This window comes from Patagioenas fasciata, chromosome 5 (assembly GCF_037038585.1).
Source record: "Patagioenas fasciata isolate bPatFas1 chromosome 5, bPatFas1.hap1, whole genome shotgun sequence".
Classification (NCBI taxonomy): Eukaryota; Metazoa; Chordata; class Aves; order Columbiformes; family Columbidae; genus Patagioenas; species Patagioenas fasciata.
The window spans coordinates 29,226,727-29,247,945 of record NC_092524.1 but is presented as its reverse complement, the minus strand read 5'-3'; the positions used below and the strand labels follow the sequence as shown (position 1 = coordinate 29,247,945).

The 21,219-nt window shown below is 41.7% G+C and overlaps 1 protein-coding gene across 15 annotated transcripts in view; it reads right to left on the bottom strand.

Annotated features, from left to right (window-relative positions):
- The window catches only part of PHF21A (PHD finger protein 21A), a 140,672-nt gene that overhangs the window by 3,785 nt on the left and 115,668 nt on the right, over window positions 1-21,219 (bottom strand). For 10 of the 15 annotated variants that reach the window (XM_071809162.1, XM_071809161.1, XM_065838245.2 and 7 more), the window contains 8 exons: window positions 20,832-20,883; window positions 19,938-20,017; window positions 19,451-19,511; window positions 16,803-16,966; window positions 5,838-5,993; window positions 4,168-4,243; window positions 3,736-3,839; window positions 206-1,805 (listed from right to left, as the gene is read on the bottom strand). In XM_071809162.1, coding sequence (XP_071665263.1) covers window positions 1,551-1,805; window positions 3,736-3,839; window positions 4,168-4,243; window positions 5,838-5,993; window positions 16,803-16,966; window positions 19,451-19,511; window positions 19,938-20,017; window positions 20,832-20,883 — 948 coding nt within the window. In that variant the 3' untranslated portion in view covers window positions 206-1,550. Of the gene's footprint in view, window positions 1-205; window positions 1,806-3,735; window positions 3,840-4,167; window positions 4,244-5,837; window positions 5,994-16,802; window positions 16,967-17,032; window positions 17,056-19,450; window positions 19,512-19,937; window positions 20,018-20,831; window positions 20,884-21,219 lie in introns of those variants that run through there. The other 5 variants (XM_065838251.2, XM_065838252.2, XM_071809165.1 and 2 more) reach the window with 2 other exon arrangements.

Here is a 21,219-nt window from a genome sequence, read left to right as displayed (position 1 = left end):
GGCAACAGCAGAGACAAGCCTGGCAAATTCTCCAGGTGGGGTGAGATCCAGCACTGTAGGCATTTGATTCTCTTTAAAGAGTTTGGCCAGTAGCATGTATGGTATAAGCTATGGAAACTGTCCCATTGGATTTTAAAACACAAACACAGCAGAATGTCATCATAAATAAGCAAAGTCTGTGTTAAAAAATTCTAAGTACACAGCATTTTCTCCAGTTCTGACACCTTTTTAATAGAAATCACTTGTTTAGGAAACAAATAGCACTTTTGTAATTTTTTTTACAATGTTTCTTACCTTGATCTTATTTTAAGTAACACTAGGAAGACCTCAATATCTTTTATTTTCCTTTTTAATTTAAAAAAGTTGTGTGGTTTTTTTTCCCCCAGATACAAAGATTTTGCCCTTGCATAAAAAAACAGTGCCCAAAACGATGACACAAGGACTCACAAAGACTCACTGTATCTCACTGACACTATTACTTCTAATCTATACCATGCAAGGTCCCATCTACCTCTTTAATTAGACTGTCAGCCTGAAAAACAGCTTTTCTATTCCTTATTTAGTTCTTGTTACCAAAAAAAGAGAAAGGAAGTGAAAGAAAAGGACATTTCTCTGTTCAGTTCACACATCTGGGTCATGTGCTACTTTGTTCAGGATACCATTGTTGTTTATAAATATATAAAAGGGTTGGAATCTCATTTTCAAGTAATTGATGCACATTTTCTCTTGGGACACCTCCATCCAATGCTCCAAGCTGACCCTGGGTTCTGGCCCTCTATTTTCCCGTTCTCAACATAGGCTTTCTGGATGTGTGTCAGGACCCAAACCAATTCTCCAAAGCATGTCTGTTGTTTAATGTGAAGAAATAGGATTAACCCCAAATTGTTGGAACAGTAGATCCTCAGCCTGTACATGTGCTGGTTACTCAGTGAAAAGTCCATCTCCTTTCCTTTTGTACATCTCCTGTCTAAACAATAGTAAATACTGCTTATTTGATAGACTTGTCCCTTCTGGGCACTGGGATTTGATAATTTATATTTCTGTGTTTTTTTGGTTTAATAGTACTGAGAGTTTAGAAACAGGAAAAGCCCACAGGCTCTTTGGACTTGTTTTTGTTTTCCCCTAGCTAAACAAACTGTTCTGCAAATAAGGATTTGAAACCTGCTCTCCTCCCTCATCCCTGCTCCTCACCCCAAACAAAAATAAAACAAACCTATAGTGGCTGTGGAGGCTGCTGCAGGCACACACTGGTGTAAAATATAGAGAGAGTAAATATATTATTTCACTTGGCATGGTGCTGGCAAAGAACCCCCAGCTGGCACTATTCATGTAACATGATCCGAACTTCGCATGTACACACAGAATAAGAAGGATCAATTGGCAAACTCCGGTGCCGCCTGGCACAAGCATCTTCACGCTCTCTCTGGAACCAAAGAACTAAAGAATTCTGCACTTTCCAGAAGAAATCCGGTTTTGCTTTTCTAGAGTTTCGTTATTTTGCTCTTCCTCCTCGCCGCCACCTCCCTTGGCTCCTTCTTAACTTCACTGTGTTATTTAGTCTCATCGCCCTTGTTACAGTTCACCATGCAGCTCTGGGAAGGGGAGGAGGCTAAGGTGGAGGTGGCAGCATTAGTATTGTTAGTGGAGTCCATGCCATTGGAGATGGCTACTGAAGTGACCTCAGAGTTTATGGGTTTTGAAAGGTCGATGCCTTGGATGAGGCGGATCAGCTGTTTTACCTTCTCCAAGGAGCTGTGCATCTCCTTCTGTTTTGCAAGGATGGTATTCTTCATTTCCATGCATTTCTGCAGCAGAACAGAAAAGCAGTAAGTTCAGGCTTATGAATGAAAGAAGGTTAAGAGAAGGAATAGGATGTTCTCAGATCTAAATGCAAGTACGCAAGAAAGATGGCAGCTACAATTCCACTTTCTCAGCCTAGATGAAAAAGAGTCTCAGGGCTGTGTTCACAGGAGAATTTGTATTTGCAGAATTAAATTGCTGATACATAGCTGCCACCCGGTATGGCCTCTCTTCATCCCACGATGTTTTGCAAATGAACACAGACAGCTCCGTACTTTTGTGTTCCTTTTGAGGAGAAACTTCCAAGTATATGTTCTTATTACTTTTTCTATTAGTATTTCATTGCTGAAATTTCTTTAGCTCAGTTCTGCAAACTCAGGCATCCTACTGCAGCTGACTGCTGACAGCATGTGTGTTTGCTGCTAATGGGATATAGCCTTTGCTTTCACATACATTTTAGCAGGAACATCACTTCCTCCTCTCAATAAATAAAGGGGCACTTGAAAGGAAAAACAAGCCCTTCTTCACTTGAAAATCTTATTTTGTGGCCACTTTTCTCTTAGAAGCGGTAGTAACCTAGCTAGCTCATCAGTCAAGAGTCAGGATATGACAAGTTTTAAAAAAAGCCCACAAATGATGTTTCAAGGGCAACAAACCTGTTTATATCTATATTTGAAACTCTCAAAAAGGAGGAGACAGTAGCTATGTCTGTAACATTCAGGTTCTTACATGAAGATGGCAACCTTCCTACATTTTTTTAAACCTTTTATCTACGCTGATCTGCAGACACTGTTGGTTTCAGCTTTACTATTTTCATACGCAGCCCATAGCATCATAAAAACACCACAATATTTAGACCTAATGTGTCTTTTCCGGACAGTTCCAATGAAAGTATAAACAATGACATGACCACAGAAAATAAACCATTCTCCTTACCTACTGTCAATCCCTTACATTGAAGGCTTGCACCTGCCTGGGTGCATCACTGAGAAACGGTGTTAGTGTTCTAGTGCTGCTCGGGTTATGCTCAGCTACTGCTGACCAGAAGATGACAGTCTCCAGAACTGCAAAGCAGCACCTCTCATCACTTGTTTGCTCACAACTCTTTTATTTGTATTGTCAGCATTTAAGGGTCTATAAACATGGGGCACTTACTTTTGTTCTAATATGTAAAGACAGGCAGACTGGAAGGTGCATCTGTTTTTAAAAAGAAACGTCTGTACTCATGTATCCAGCCTTACAGATGCTGCCACATAGGAGATTTCAGTATTCTTCATTCTGTGATACTAAGGCTACACTAAGTGAGGGGCTCAAACTTTACACCGGCAACTCAAGAGCCTGATTTGCATATGAAGGTGAGAAAACAGAGCAAATTAATATGTATGCTCCAATTACTGTGATAAACTAAGGTGGAAACCACAGCTTCTGGATCAAAGCACAACATTTAATTAATATTATGCAGAGGCATGCACAGGGTCCAGCTGCTGACTGCCAAGGTAACAAGTCAAAAGCCTGAGAGTCAGTCATGGGGAAACGCTCACTTTTGTATGAGGAAGGTCTGGAAAGCACACCAAGACTGTAACTCTTACTACACACAGAGGCCCAACCATTCTTATTTAAGTGAGCCACTGGAGAATTTAACTTAATCTACTGCCCACAGACAATAATGCTCTGGGTCATGTTTGTCCCCTGCTGATATTATAGGCCACAATCTATGGCCAGCATGGATCATGGCTAAGTAACTCAATGTAAGTATATGTTCCCTGTATTTCATTCCTGCTCCCCGAAGTCCTAAAAAGCAAAGGAAAGCGCTCACCCAATTCTCAGTAAATCCACTGGGAGACAGGTTTAGTACTTGGAGTCATTCCATAGTTTTCTCTCTGCATTCTGGCACCAGAACACCTGTGCAGAGTTATTTGGGAGGGCAATACTCACCGTTATAGAATTGCTGAGCTGTTTGACCTTCTGCTCTAGCTGTTCTCTTTCCTGTTTTAAATCTGAACTCCATTTAAGCAATTTCTGTTTTTCCTCTTCTTTCGCTGCAAAAGAGAATATTACTCAGAATATTTAAAATGTTCCTGTTGCAACGGTGGATAGTGTGTCTAAACTGCTTCATGTAAAGAGGGTAATTGTTTTTTAAGTCAATTCAATAACTTGTGCGCTACACCACCCCCAAAATTTCACCTCCACACTCAAGCATCACAGAAGGCTTAACAAATATTTAGATTGCTATTTTCACTTCAGGAGTGATTACGGTTCTTCCCCTTTAATTTCCTTTTTAAAGGAAGTACCATTCTAGCCCATTCCAGAAGTTAACATCTTCCATTATTAAAAGTGAAACAAAAGTATCGTTCTCCATTTTCCTACCTGCTTTATATGCAATATATGAATGAACAATTGCTAAAGTTCCTGGCCATGGGATTGCTTCTTCCTTCTTTAGCATCTGAAAGAAAAGTGTTCAGAGATTTAGCTGGCACACAATCTACCTCTAAGAAAGCAAAAAGGAGAAAGAGAAAGGGGGAAAGACAGGATTTTCTTTTATGGCTATCATTACCCTCAGCCCTGTTAACAAGAAGCTTCACAAACCTGTTCTGAGATTCAACAGAGGGAATTATTCACAACTGTAGTGTGGCTCCCACAAAGCAGGCCCATGCCTTACAAATGTCAGCATTTTCTCAAATTCCCTCTGTAGCCACAAATAAAGCCTACTAATGAAACTGAACAACTTAAAAGAGGAACGAAAGGATAATATATCTGAACTCAAACTTGCCAGGAGACATAAACATTATTTCGTGGTTCAGACAAATCGCTGATCTTAGTTGTTCTGGGAGAAAAGTTTTCATGGCACAGAACAGTCTCCACACCGTACATTCAAACACCACACTCCCTTACTAGTAAAACACAAAACTGACTTATCTCCTCTGCTTATCAGAATCATCTTAATAGAGCTGTCAAACCCTCTTCATAATGGTAAGCACCATTTATGTCTTTCAGATCCCTCCTACATATTCCCTCCTAACAAACTTTGAGAGGAAAGACATGTATTTTTAATAAGTGAATCAGAGAGGCGTCTCAGAAGATAGAGGACTTAGTCACTTTACAGTGAAATTCCTGGGGTTTTCCCCCCTTATCACAGAAATACAAAGAGGAGGGATATGGTGAGAGCAGGAATAGGGAAATGGTAACACTCCCTCCTGTCTTAACTATTGACCAAGTCACTTGAGTTCTGCATTTTCGTTCTTCTGAACAGCATATTGTATGTCAGGCTGTTTTCTTACGTTACCATCTGGCTAACAGGAGGTCACGTGGGTGACCAAGCAATATGCTACATTAGACAGGACGATAACAGCTTCAGGCTGCTGATTATCAGCAACTTCCAGAGTTCCATGTAAGAGTTAGAAATACAATGGTTTACTTCTCTGTCTTGTAATCTCAACACAATTATAAACAAAATATTAAAACATAATCTGTTCACTTCAATTGTGTACCTTCAGAGAGGGATCTGGAAGGAAGAACCACCAAACTGTTCACCTACTCTCATTATACTGATGCTGGATGATATTATTAAAGCGATCACTGAAGACAGCCTCTCTGATGTTTGATTTATAAGAGCAAACAGGGGCTTATATTTGCTCTATCTATTGAGGTAGGCTTGTGCAAACGCTTTATTTATTTGTCCAGAAGAACATAATAATAACTTTTGAAGAGACAATGAGCTTAACATGAATGGTAAACTTTCTGTGGGTGATAGAGAACCTCTCCCAAAAGATTGCGTGCTTTGATCCAGAAAGAGTAACAACACGAGGGTAATAAATAGAGACCCCAAAACTGGGAGCAAAACCCAACAGTTTTGTATTTGCACGCATTCCAACAGAGGTAATTCAATCAAATTCACACAAGCCTTACTACAAATCAAATAGATGTGTTCAGTGTCAGGCTGTCTTGATCTAAGTAAGCCAAGTGATCTGGTTATATTCTTTAACACTGAAAAATCCTTATAATGCACTGTATATAACTCTCCCTCTCTCAAACAATACCTGGTCTTGACATTTGGGACAGATCCACATGCCCTTGGGAATGGTTTTCAGAGGTGGGTCCAGACAGTCCAGGTGATAAACACGTGAACACGTGTCACACATCAGCAACTGCCCACTTTTTCTGCAAACACTGCAAAAATCCTCATGGATATCGCCCTATAAAATTAAGGGGAAAGGGTGTGGGTGAGAGAAAGAGAGAGAGAGAAGACAAAAAGTGAACTTTGACCTTTGACACCTACATCCTAGTTGAATGTAAAATATACAGCACAAACTGTTTCTAAGAGGATTCCAAATGGTCAAGACCTTTTTTGGCTGTGAAACAGGAAAACCAGGCAGGACATCTGTCCTCCCCAACAGTCCCTCTGTCCTCCTAACGCAAAATGTTACAGCAAACGCTTATTACCATAGCTTCTTTTAACAACTACTACCCCACAGCCTTTTTTTTTAAGAGTCCCCCTTTATCTTGTTGGTTTTTGTTGTTGTTTTTTTCCAAAAGTGATGAGCTACCCATTTTCTTAACCCTTCTCATTTCTGGATGTAAACACAACTCTACTTCAGGAATGCTGACAAGGCTGTCTCTTGCCAGTAATAGTATGTAAGAAACCCCAGCTGAGTGACTTAAAAGAGCACTGTCAAATATTTAGGTCACCTTTAAAAATGAAACTCGAAGGAAAAGGTGTTGTGCTTGTAAACGAAAAAGAACAGAATTAATGACATTCTGAGACAATTCTTTTTACTTCACTTAACGTTACCCCAAGTTGCATCAAAAAAGCTGTGACTCAAAATTTTCTCATTCTCTATAGAGAGTGGTTTATGTTTCATCACTAACATAAGTTGAGAGCCAGTATGAAGCAATACTACAAGAGATTTTCTAACTAAGGTTTTTTAAAAATAAAAAATTGAAAACATTACTGGCAGTGTCTCCTAAAAAAAAAATAGGTTTAGTTACTATTGCATCACCATCAGAGAGAATTTTTTTTCTACAGCCATTAGCTTCCCAAAAAGGTAGGTCTGATTTCTGCCACTTTTTCTTCTCTCTCTCTCCTCCTTTTACTCCCATCTCATGCTTGGAGTAGTGGTGCTGTTTCTGTCTGGTTTTGGTTTTTTTGGGTATCTGAACAAAGAAGCATGAGAGAAAGGTGGCTCTGCATCCACAGAGGAGAACTGGGGTACCCCAGCCTGCTCCTCTCACTGTCTATGGGTTGTCCTGGCTACTTGACATATTCAAGGCCCCACCTGGACTCTGAAATACGCAATTCTCACCAACCTTGGTTGAAGTTTCACACACATAACGCATTATCAAGATCACGATCTTGAGATGTGTGTGTTGAGTCAAAGTGCGTGTATATGCTCCCCCTGTATGAAATATCAATGTGTGCAGGGTTTCATTTTGACCTGTACAGTCTTTTCATGTGTGTGACTAAGTTCTATCAATTTGGAGTGATAGCAGATTTGGCCATGCACTTACACATTAAGCTGCCAGGCAAGAAAAATGACACTAATCTCTACTATGGATAAAATATTAAACATATTAGAAATATGACACACAAGCAATCTGCTCAGGTTTATACTTCCCGGCTCTATCGCTGATGAGGCCTTTTTTTGAAGGGAAGGCTATTCTTCTCTTAGTTTCCAAGGTTAGCACTGATGTCATGTTTCGTAAAGGATCAATCTTTAGTGAATCCTCTGTGTCATGTTTTGGTTCCATAACTCCCAGGGATCACTGAGAGCTGGGTTATGGTATTACTTCATGCTTTAACACCAAAGAGTTCCTCAGTGTTAAATAAAGAATTAAATGAGTGACATTTCATGCCTCTTGTGAAGTGAGCTGTGCAACCAGGCTGGGAATAACTTCTTTTCCTGTGTCACGCATTCTGTGAGTACAAGGAAAAGAAGAAAGGCAGGAGAGGTCATACAAGCTAAACCAAAATCCTCTGCAACCTAAGGAAAAAATTAAGAGGAAAATTCTCACATTTTAGAAGAAAATTCTCGTTCTAGAGAACTACATGTGTTAAGATGCTTTGATTGCCACAGACTACACTATGGCACGTGGTAGCTGGCTCAGGTGCAAAATTATCAGTGTGTTAACAACCAAATCTGTTTTGTCTAATACCCTGCAGAAAGAGGCCTACACAAGAGGCACATGCAGTTGGTTCTTGAGAGAGAGACGTTTAGAAATTTAGACCGAGAGCCTTCTAAATTCAACTGAATACTGCAAAACCTGAAGTGACACAGCTGATCAGTGTGCAGTATGGCTGAATGCACTGAGATGACAACACACATGCACAAAATTCACAGTCCTATTTTTGGTAACAGAAAATTCAGGGCATTTCCTCAGAATTAATAACTGGCCTTACCGAAATCCCGGCCACTGTTTGATTCCAAAAAAACGCTCCAGGTTTATGAGCAGTTAATAAATACATGCATAAAGGGGGGCTGGATGTGATGTTGTGACATCACTTTGTTGTGATGTGATGTCGTGGCAATCACACCCCCGCCCCCAGCCTTGAAAAAGCCTCAGGGAGGGAAGCGAGGTGTCGCTGCCCACCAGGTGCTGGGCGGTGCAACCTGCATGTGAAGCCAGTGAGTCCCACCCACACTGTGCTGCAGCAGCGGGTGTGGTAGCATGTGCAGCAGGGTCCAGAGGTTGTCGCTCCTTGCTTGTTAGACCATCTCACCTATTGTCAGTGTACCAGACTGTTGCTGACCGTGATCTCCAGACGGAGCTTGTCACAAAAAGGCTGTGGTGACTCAGACGGAGCACCTGCCCTGAGCTGTGGCTGTTCAGGTTTCCGGCCACAGGGAGTGCCAGAGCCTGCTGCTGCGGGGGGAGGGAGGCAGGCAGTCCCCCTGCATGAGGTGTGAGCAGGTGGAAGATCTGCTCAGCATGGTGGTGAAGCTTAAGGAGGAGGTCGAGAGACTGAGGACCACCAGGGAGTGTGAGAAGGAGATCGACTGGTGGAGTAACTCCCTGAAGTGCAGTCAGAAAGGCCCCAGGGAGATACCCCCCTAAAAGGTGATGGACCCCCCACCCTGTCGGGCAGAGCGGGGAGACCCAAGGCAGTCCCTGTCCTGTTGCTGTCGGGCAGAGGCAGGGGACCAAAAAGGTGAGGAGGGTTGGAAGCAAGTTCCAGTTCGGCATCACGGGCGACCCCCGTCCCTACCTGCTTTGCTTCCCCAGGTACCCCTCTGCAATAGCTTTGATGTCCTGGATCTCGAAGAAGAGGTAGGTGAGGATGTGGTGCAAGGCCCGCCTGCAAGGTCACATAGGAAGAGGTGGTTGACTCCACACCTCAAGACTGCCTCAGAAAAGAAAGAAGGGTAACTGCAGTAGGTGATTCCCTTCTGAGAGGGACAGAGGTCCCAATATGCAGAGTTGACCTTCATAGGGAAGTATGTAGTCTACCTAGAGCCCGGATCAGGGATATCATCAGGACACTCCCCAACCCAGCACACACTCAACGGACTACTACCCACTGCTGATCTTCCAGACAGGTGGGGAGGAAACTGCATTTCAAGGCCTTGAGACAGTTGGTGAAAGTCTAGGGAGCAAGTTATTTTCTCTTCCTTCCTTCCATTTTTGGGTGACAACATGGGATGGAATAGAAGAATTCAGTCCATGAATGACTGGCTACAAGACTGGTGCTACAGGCAGGGCTTCGGATCCTTTGATAACGGCTGGTTTTATAAGACACCAGTCCAGACAGTGATACGTGGGAAAGGTTTATCTCACAAGGGCAAAAGGATGCTGGGACAGGAATTAGCAGGGCATTTGGAGAGCTCTAAACCAGACTCGAAGAGGGATGGGGTTGTAGCTGGGCTTGCACCAGTGCGGCAGCACTCTAGAATTGATGAAGACTGGGAGATCTCCCATCCCCCTAGGGTGAAATCAGTGTGCTCAGCTCATTCCCTGAAATGCCTGTACACCAGTGCACGCAGCATGGGGAACAAGCAGGAGGAGTTAGAAACCTGTGTTCGGTCAGGAGATTATGATCTGGTGGCAATTACAGAGACATGGTGGGACAGTCCACGTGACTGGAATGTGGACATGGATGGCTATGTCCTCCCCAGGAAAGACAGGCCAGCCAGGCGTGGTGGTGGAGTTGTTCTTTACAAGAGAGAACAACTAGAATGTATTGAGTACTGTCCAGGCACGGATGAGGAGCTATTTGAGAGTCTGTGGGTGAGAATTAAGGGGCAGGCTGGCAGGGGTGATACTGTTATGGGTGTCTATTACAGGCCACCAGATCAGGGTGAGGAAGTTGCTGAAGTCTTCTACAGACAGCTGAGAGCAGCCTCACAATTATGGGCCCTGGTCGTCGCGGGGGATTTTAACTACCCTGATGTTTGCTGGAAGGACTGCTCAGCAAGCCAGCCACAGTCCAGGAGCTTCCTCCAGTGCATTGATGATAACTTTCTGATGCAAATGATGGATGAGTCAAGTAGGAGAGGTGCACTGCTGGACCTCACCCTCACTAACAATGAGGGTCTGGTTGAAGCAGTAAAGGTTGAGGGCTGCCTTGGCCGCAGTAACCATGAGTTCAGGATCTCATGTGGCAGGAACAGAATACCAAGCAGAATCGCAAACCTGGACTTCAGTAGGGCAAACTTCGGCCTTTTCAAGCAATTGCTAGGCAAAATCCCGTGGGAAAGGGTACTTGAAGGTAAAGGGACCCAAGACAGTCGGTTAGCCTTCAGGGACTGCTTCTACAAGGCTCAAGATCAGAGCATCCCAACATGTAGGAAGTCAAGGAAGGGAGCCAGGAGACCTGCGTGGTTAAACTGCTGGGTAAGCTCAAGTGGAAAAAGAGAGTTTACAGATCACGGAAGGAGGGGTTGGCCACTTGGGAAGAATATAAGGCTGTTGTCAGAGGGTGTAGGGAGGCAATTAGGAAAGCCAAGGCCTCCTTAGAATTAAACTTGGCGAGAGGGGTCAAGAACAACAGAAAGAGCTTCTTCAAATACATGGCAGATAAAACTAACACCAGAGGCAATGTAGGCCCACTGATGAACGAGGTGGGTGCCCTGGTGACAGAAGATACAGAGAAGGCAGATTTACTGAATGCCTTCTTTGTCTCTGTCTACTTTGCTGGAGGCTGTCCTGGGGAGCCCCATACACCTGAGGCTCCAGAGGAAGGCAGGATAATGGAGGAGTCTGCCTTAGTTGATGAGGACTGGGTTAGGGAGCAATTAAGCAATCTGGACATCCATAAATCCATGGGTCCAAATGGGATGCACCCACAGGTGCTGAGGGAGCTGGCTGAGGTCATTGCTGGACCACTCTCCATCACCTTTGCCAAGTCTTGGGAAACAGGAGAGGTGCCTGAGGACTGGAGGAAAGCAAATGTCACTCCAGTCTTCAAAAAGGGGAAGAAGGAGGACCCGGGTAACTATAGACCGGTCAGCCTCACCTCCATCCCTGGAAAGGTGATGGAACAACCTGTCCTTGGTGCCATCTCAAGGCGTATCAAGGGTAAGAGGGTCATTAGGGGCTTCAACATGCCTTCACCAAGGGGAAGTCGTGCTTGACCAATCTCATAGCCTTTTATGAGGACATAACGAGGTGGAGAGATGATGGCAAAGCAGTGGATGTGGTCTACCTTGACTTCAGTAAGGCATTTGACACAGTCTCCCACAGCATCCTTACAGCTAAACTGAGGCAGTGTGGTCTGGACGATCGGGTAGTGAGGTGGACTGAGAACTGGCTGAAGGAAAGAAGCCAGAGAGTTGTGGTCAATGGGGCAAAGTCCAGTTGGAGGCCTGTATCTAGTGGAGTGCCTTGAGGGTCAGTACTGCGGCCAGTACTATTCAATATATTCATCAATGACTTGGATGAGGGAATAGAGCGCACTGTCAGCAAGTTTGCTGATGACACCAGAAGGCTGTGCTGCCATCCAGCGAGACCTGGACAGGATGGAGAGTTGGGCGGGGAAAAATTTAATGAAATATAACAAGGACAAGTGTAGAGTCTTGCATCTGGGCAGGAACAACCCCAGGTTTCAGTGTAAGTTGGGAAACAACCTGTTAGAGAGCAGCATGGCGGAAAGGGACCTGCGGGTTCTGGTGGACAGCAGGATGACCATGAACCAGCACTGTGCCCTTGTAGCCAAGAAGGCCAGTGGTATCCTGGGGTGTATTAGAAGGGGGGTGGTCAGTAGGTTGAGAGAGGTTCTCCTTCCCCTCTACTCTGCCCTGGTGAGACCACATCTGGAATATTGTGTCCAGTTCAGGGCCCCTCAGTTCAGGAAGGACAGGGAACTGCTGGAGAGGGTCCAGCATAGGGCAACAAAGATGATGAAGGGAGTGGAGCATCTCCCTTATGAGGAAAGGCTGAGGGAGCTGGGTCTCTTTAATTTGGAGAAGAGGAGACTGAGGGGTGACCTCATGAATGTTTACAGATATATAAAGGGTGAGTGTCACGAGGATGGAGCCAGGCTCTTCTCGGTGACAACCAATGATAGGACAAAGGGTAATGGGTTCAAACTGGAACACAGGAGGTTCCAGTTAAATATGAGAACAAATTTCTTCACACTGAGAGTGACAGGGCACTGGAACAGGCTGCCCAAGGGGGCTGTGGAGTCTCCTACTCTGGAGACATTCAAAACCCGCCCGGACGCCTTCCTGTGTAACCTCATTTAGGTGTTCCTGCTTCAGCACGGGGATTGGACTAGATGATCTTCTGAGGTCCTTTCCAATCTCTAACGTTCTGTGATTCTGTGACATGCACCCCATTAATCTCAGCTTCTGGATCAGCTCTGTGAAGGCTATAGGCAGTCAACTTGGGCAAGAGCAGAGCTCACCAAGGCTGCTCTAACACATGCTACAGGCTGAAGAGACTAAAGAATATTTTCAGAACAAAGACTATAAACGGTGATTTAGTGTCACTTTTTGCTCTACTTCCTCTGCACGAAGAGACCAGGAAAATAAATGAAAGCTTTCTGGACAGCTAACAGTTTACTTTATTTTTATAAAGTGTCTAGAGCAGCAGGGCCTGGCTTTAGGCAATAGAACTGCATAATACAGTATTGAATCAGAAGTATATGTAGTTTGTGTGTTTGAATATGTAATATGTATACTTATATGTACATTTCACTGGAGCAACATGACAAAACTAAATATTCTGCAACAGGAATTGTTCATGACCATATAAATAAAGCTGATCATAATGTATGATGTAAGTGAACTACTAGAAACAATAATAATTGTTGCATTTCCTAACTCATATGGGCTTGACTTTGCAATCTGGATGTTCTCTAATGCCCCTCTCAATTGAAATGTTGTTTTGATATAAAAAGTTTACTAACAAAAAGGCATTTTGTGACCACAGACTTGAATCATCACTAGAACAGTGATTTTTGCACTGTTCTTACTGCTGAGCAATTGCTACCTTCAAAGGCAATTGCTATCATCCAGGTGAATATGCCACGACTGCGTGAGGGAGAATCTCACATAACCAAGTGGTTCACAGCCAAATTAAAAAAAAACCAACAAAAACAACAGAGAAGTTTTGCTCAATCCTGCCTGCTGAATTACTTAATTTTCCCATATTCTGTTCCTACTTTCTACCCCTCCATCTTTATCACCAATCCCATCTCAAATTCCTGCTTCATCCTCCCTTCAAAATTTATCCCTGTCATTCAAAGAACAACAATTCAGGAGAAAGGCAAGAAGGCTGATCTGGGCCATGGTGCCTGCTGCCAAGTGCTTGGCCTGATTTGTTTTCATAGGCTGGCTAAACACAAAGATTACTCAAGTGCTAAATATTGAATTTCCATTCTTAAACCCGACAGGAATTAGACCTTTTCAGCAAATTAATGCAAAAATATTTTACAGATGGGCAAAACTGCAGTGTTCTTCTATATCGGTCTGAGGAATTGCTCAATTGTTTTAACTGAGACTTCTGAAATAGCCTTTTATTTAGGTGTGTCCTTGTCATGTTCTCATTTTTAAGTCCCCAAAAGCTGGAGAATGTAACTACAGACATTTTCTGTCTTATCTAGAATAAAGAGACCTTTCTATATTTGCATCATCTGCTAACAGTGTAGACCCTCTTCAACATGACATGGGCTGGCCTCACTGCCAAGAGAAGTGATCTGCCTTTTCTACGTGCCCAGATACTAATTCCTGCCCCCTGCATGAAGCTGGCACAAGAATACATGTGTCTATAAAATTAACAGGATTAGGGCACAATCTTGGCGAAGACTAACAAGTTTTAGCTGTGCCAGTTCCTTTATGCAGATCACAATGTGGCCTCAAGATATATCTGTGCTGGAACAACACATGAGACATTAATGGATGAGCAAAGGCTGCTGGTGGCAGGCAGGACAGTTCTCCTCAGTGGTGGCAGCGGCCACAAACTGTGGCACAATCACTTCACTGTATACTGTATTCTATATCTAATTAAGCTGACAACTCCTTAAATGCCAAAGAACTGATTCTCCTCTTTGTCTTCACCTCCAACACAACTCATACTGTTGGTGTTTAAACATATAGGACTTTTCCAGCATGATGTAGCACTTTTCCAGCCAAGGATGCTAAAGGTTTTTACCAGTATTGCTAAGTTCTCAAAACTCAGATGGGAAAAGGCAGCACCATGCTAAGTGGATAAATGTGGAGAACTGAATCACAAAAAATGGATGTGACTGCACAAGCTTATACAGCAATTTTATAAGAACATGCATTCCAGCCCATGATAGAAACGGGAAACCATTCCTCTCTCTGTGATCAGCAAGTAAGAATCAGAACATGCAATAACAGAAAAACAGATCTCATATTTATTTCCTTTCCAATATTTTGCTGTCTCTGAAGATTCAAATTTCAATAGTTTATTTATAGTTTTTAAAGAATTATGAGCACTTTGAAATATATTTTCTACTTTTACAAGTATTTTAATTTATATGCAATTCAACACCAAATATTTTCTGAAAAGTCTACCAAATTAACCCAACTGATAGCAAATATGCATTAAATGAGACTTTGTAACAAATTAATTAAAAAAAATTTAACTCAAAAAATGTTAGTGCTGTTGCCTATGTACAAATTAAACAGCTTGTCTGGAAACATGTTAAAGGAAATTTCTTTATGATTTGAAAGGTGAAAGAGTGCTACTGTGCTATATTGTAATATGCTCAGGTAAGAGAGAATGTTAGTTACCTGCTCTGTAATCTTACATTGTCTCCTTTAAAATACTTTTCATTAATCAATGAACACTACAGCAACCCAGAATCTAGGCCTAAATACTATCCAAATTCACAAAATTCGGGGCATTCAGAACTATATTTGAATGCTACAGAAAATCACGATTTTTTTACATATCTTGTTGCTGCTGGGCACTGCAGAAAACAGGGCAACAACTCATTATACTGTTTTGAGAGATCTTACACAGTGGGAAAAGACCCAACAGTACACACACACGCATCAGATGGAAAAGACCCCCCTCCACATTATCTAGTCCTTCTCTTGGGGCCAATGTAAAAAAATCTGCTCTCCAGCATGTTTGCTGTTTTTTCCTACCTCTTACTTTTAAATGAGCCCAGAGATGGAGCTGCCCCACGTTCTCCCTGAGGAGCTGTTCCATAGTCCTGTTCAGTTGACTGTCAGGAAAGGGTTTTTACAGTCAAGTGCTATTCTGCTTTCAAAAACGACTATATGAAAAAGAACCTTTTAATTTCATATACATATTCCCTGGGTATCAGAATTGCATCTATTTATTTCAGTGACTCAGACAAACTTGTACTATTTCTATTCCTGTTACCTCTGCAGAACAGATACAGTTCAGAGGCAAGAAGCTGGTTTCTATTCCCTGTCACATGTGGCCAGCAGAGTTCATCTCTCATTCTGTGTACTTACAGTGGTGCAACTGTATAGATGAAAATAAAGCAGCTCAACTCCTCCTTAAAGCCCAAATGGTTAGACCTCAATTATATGTGGTAATACGTTTAAAAAAAAACAAGGCAGGGGAGGTTGGGGAGGAGAGAAAAAAGAAGCTGCTCTTACTCAGATTGCAGGACTCCACAGCACTGGTATGAAGAAATAAGCAAGTGCCTTTTTATTTTTAAATTGTGCCCAGTAAGTACTAGTCATTAAAACGCAAGCACTTTACTGGAAGTACACTACAACTCCTGAGAATTTTTGTGCAATGAATTGTTTCACCCATACTGCAGAGTCACAGCACACTTTCAGACAAACCACAGTGTACAGTGCCTTCGTTATGTTTCGGACCTACACAGTGACCCAGTCCAATTCTTCCCACAGAATTTATTTTCTAAAGTTTATGTATGACCTTTAATTTTTTTCATTGTGTTTTTGTAAGAAATAGAAACACTGAAATAACTGGATAGCTCTCGGCAGTTTAAAAATGGTTGTGCTTTGAGTAGCAAAACTTATATTTGAATTAACCTGAGGACACTTGTTTCTTTATTAATTATAACAATATGACTAGATTTCACTCAAGACAGATTATGTGATCTGACCATAAGGGTGATGTATTTAGCTATGTCAGTACACCAGAACTGCCAAACCAGGGCTGCAAACACTGCCCCTGGCCGTTCTGTGTGATCCAAGTGGTTTCCCTCCTTCTCTCATTACAGAAACATCGCAACTTTTTGCTATTATGGTCTGAAAGTAATACTTTTCATTCTCCCCTTCCCCCTTTTTCATGGATGACAGATTCAATTCAGTTAGGCAAGATCTCAGACACTGCACAAAGGAAATGAGCTCATCTAGCATGCCTCGTGCCTCTCAATATTTCAATCCACTGAAGGAGTTACAAATAAAATTTCTACAGGACAAGAACATAGGTGCAGGAGGAAAAAGGAAGGGTGTTGAAAGAATGCTGGACTGTTCCACTGCACTGAATCAGGACAAACGATGAGTGAGACTAAAGAAACAAAATCTGCTACAATTTTCCTTGTGGCTGTTTCTGCTTGTCTTTCTAAAAGAAACCCCTCCCCAAGAGTTACTTACGTCTGTGGAGCTGGGGCTAGGCAGGGACACAGGCTGAACAGCTGCGGGAAAAGTAAATGTGGTCTCTGTCTTTTCATTTTCAGGGGAGTCAGGATAACTGGACAGAGGGGATGTGGGGGTCAAAGCCCCGAACCCCAGCACCGTGTTGTATTTAGGTGGACGACCTACATATTAACAACAGGGAACACAAAAAAAAAAAAAAAAAAAAAAGGAAAAATGATCTTACATACCTTTGGCCAGTGGTCCTCATTGGCTAGCGTGAAAAAGGAAATGATGTAGCACAGAGAGGAAGTTAATATAAAAGTTACAAGTGGGAAGACAGAAGCAAAGATTTAAACATTTTTTAGAAAACTTTAAGTAGAATTTTTTAAAGGAAAGAACATTTAAAAGATGTATTTCAGAAGGAAACAGAAATAAGCTCTGTAGAATGTCAAAGAATCAATCCCACAAAAGCAGCATGGGGATACTTGCCACTCCTAGAAATGAGGCTATTCAGTTTTAGGGAAAATGTGCTGGTATCAAAGCTAGAAGAAGCTACAATAGCTACTATTAAATCCCTTCTACTGTTATCCCACACCTCCCTATCCTTCTAGTGTCAGCATAAATCTACAAAAAGGTTAAGTCCTTGATCAGAGGCCAATACTCACCAGCCCCCTTCTTCGCCCTTTTCTAAACTCACTCGCCCACAGGTCAGCAATTTCTGCCCTACTGGTACGTGTTTTAAATTAGACAACCTCAAGAGCAGGTCCTGTTTCTGACCCGTAACACCAGCACTACGAGTTGTAACCTACCACCGGTCTTCCACTGTAACCCTCCCCAGATTCTGTATTCTTTCTTAGACTTTCTCAGTCAAGCATGTTTGATTATGCACAACTCCTATATGCTCCTTTACACTAGCAGAAGTGCAAAATCTGTAATAAAAATATTCATAAAATTATGTATGCAAAGCAAGACAACAATAAATCAGTATGTAACCACCATTTCTGTCACCCTTCTCTGAGGTTATTTATGGATATGTAAACATAAAGGAGTTAGGATCTAGGAATAATTCCCCAGATCTTATGTTTACAGGTTGTCAAGTCTATACCTATTAACATGCTACACCTTGCATTTAAGGTCTGGATATGTTCCAGAACTAAGTATGTCCTTGGAAACAGATTTCTGATAGTGATGTCCAGGGCTGAAATTTCTGACATGCTCAGCACCATCTAGAATTAAACTAAAGCTCTCGAGGGCACATGCTTGCATAAGCTTTTCATCTAATATATTACTACACTAAATCACAAAACAAATATATACATCCAAGTCTTTTGTCAATTGAAAATGTGTGCTACTAATGTGGTGCTGATGCAAGCTACAGGTTCACAACAGAGTGTGAGAAAAAAAAACCAGTACAATAGCAGTCAGCGTGCAAAAACAAGCTAGGAGAGTATCAAGTACAAAAGCATGCAATCGTTTTCATTGATACAGTAACTGTTCACAGTGAGTTATAAAACAGAATTAAGAAATCATTACTAGGAGAAACAACATTTAGTTATCCACAGAGTAAATGCAAAACTCTCTACAAAATCTACACCATATCGTTTTAAAAAACACATTAGAGGATGGCAGTAGAGAATTATGCCTTTTATTTAGAAACAGTATAGCTGCCAAAGTGTCAGCTTTGCCACATTGCCTGCTGGACTGAAGAGTTTTATCAAGGAGATGTCTAATTAATATTTGACCTTGCAGCCAAAAAAACAAAGATAATGGAACCGGTCAGTGATAGGTAGGATTGTGGCTTTTTTGTTGTTGTTGTTGGTGTGTGTGTGTGTTTTTTTTTTTGTTTGGGGTTTTTTTTTGTTTGTTTGTTTTTTAATCTGATTGATTACCTTTTTTTAGACAGTTAACTCAGGAGCAGAGAAAGTATCATGAGTCTTTAAGGACTGCAGAAAATTATAAAAAATCAGGAAAAGAGTGTCTTATACATGTGGTTGATGCCATGCACATAAATTGGTATCACGTTCTCTCCTATGCTGTTCTGACTCATTTGTTTCACCACAATCAAAGTCTTAAAATTTCACCTGTTCTACAGCAGGATTTCTACTGAATAGTAACACATACTTATACAAAAGATCATCTCTCATTTTAGGACAAGTGGCACTCTGGTTGCAGAAAAGTGCTCAGTATGAGCACAATAGACTTTCTTGCTCAAGATAAATTCATTTGAAGGACCCAACTCTACTGCCAGTGGGGAGCAAAGCTTTTGTCACACTAAGTTTCTTCTCCTGTTCAAGGCACAGACGCTCTTTCTGTAACTACCTCCTTTTTGACAGTAAGAATACAATTTAGTTATTAGCAAGAGGATCTTGACAGAAGCTTTATAACACTAAATGATGTTCAAACGTCTCGTTTTTCATTTTGTTCTGTCTACTGTATTTTATTTTTATTTCTGGAGAATGAAACTGAAATGAAACACTGAGCTGCCTAATAAAACCTGCTATGCTAATCCCTACAAGTCCTGATCTTTGTCTATCATGGAAATTTACTGGACAAATGAAGCACTGTAGAGTCCTGCTTTGTTTTGCTGTTCAAATCAACAAGGGGACTGCAAATGTAAGATGGAGGAAGAGGCATACAAGAGGAAGACAGGTCTATGTGTACCTCACCTCTTTTACGTGTCCCGGGATGCATTGTGCTGTTTAGGTACGTGACTGCACTCTTCTTGCGCTGCAGGGAAGAATAAAACAATTTTTGTTGGCTTACATTTTTTGGCAACAACTGTATGCAATAGCTGAGTAGTACTAAGTGAGATTACTGGCTGTTCTCTTTTCTGAAGCACAGCTTCAGGAAGGTTGGCTCTTTTACACTACTTCTGACATCTGGAGTGCTTCAGGCTGATATGCAAGCTGACCTAATGGTAAGACTAACACACTGCCATTTAATGTCAGCTTTACATGGGAGAAGGCAGAAAGTAAGTATTAGAAGAACATCCTGATCTATTTACTGTTTAAAAATCTGCAATGGCCTTTTGAATTATAAATGATAGCTTGCCTGTCGAGTTAGGACTGAGATAGCTTAGGAGGTACCAACATGGCAGAAAGACACACAAGATCAGAACAAAAATACCAGCTTCCCCCAGCAAAAACTTAATACCTCAGGCTCAAAAACGGCTCCGCTGTACACTGGATTTGCTGTTGTTCTTCTTTTCCTCTCTTGTCGCTTACTTTGGATTTCTTGTAAAACAAAGCATTCAGGTTAGAAAACAATGGGTCGTAGAAATTATATAGAGTCCTCTGAATTCACTTTGCATGTGAGGAGTGCTGTGACGATTTCTACAAAACACAAATCATGCTGAATATAGGCAAATTTGTTATACCTCTCATTTCTGAAGGTTTGGAAACTAGGTGCTGACAAGGAATACAAAAATACAGTGCTCAACTAACTAACGAAATGATTGCCATCTTCTTGCCAAGTACTCCTCGACTAAGACATTTAAACTCATGGTCAGCTTAACAGGGATCTAAAATGAAGGGTTTACGGTAAACTTGTTGATACTTAAAACAAATACAGTACAGAAATATGCAAGCCATTGAAACGTTAGGCTGTATTTCACTGTATAAGATTAAAGAGCTTAAATGACAAACCCAATTACAATCTATTTACTCATTCAATACAGATTACAGTCCCATGAAATAAATGAAAAATCTAGACATCGGTTACAGCAAAATTATCCATGGTGTAACACTGTAGATACATGGGTTGTCCAGGAAGCAATGAGACTGTTACAAATTTCTTTCCTTCCATCAGACCATATACTTTGTTCCCAACTACTCATCTCCTCTGCATAAGCAACTGTTTTGTTTCAATGTAACATGAGGAATAAAAAAGTATGCACAGCAAACTAAGTTAGATCAAGAGTACAGACTTACAAAATGTACTTGGGTGCAAGAAAAGAGTGTATTCAATACAGAAATATTTTGGACCTGTACTTCCAGTTCAGAATGATCATGAAACAGGTCAAGAACCAACTTAAGACATTCTTCCTACCTTCCAGATGGTCATGAGTAACTAGTCCAAGAGACACCATGAAGGCAAGTTTCTGTGAGGGGGAAGAAAAAAAAATCATGACAAGTCCAACCACTAGGATGAGCGATGTCACTTAGGCCCTTTAAAGTCAGTTGACAGGTAAATAAGCACCAAAAATGTTATTAGTAATACTTTGCTTCTAGAAATCATTTTTTATTAATATACGTCAAGTTGCTTTGCAGAGGATAGACACTAGTCCCATTTTCTAGATGGGAACCCAGGTGGAGATACAGGGAAACGCTAATTGCTCCAGATCACAGGGTTGGCAGAGCTGGAAACAAGAAAGCAGTTTCCTTACTTCCAGTCCAGCACTGAACCAGCTATGTGATTGGTTCTTAGTAAATACCAT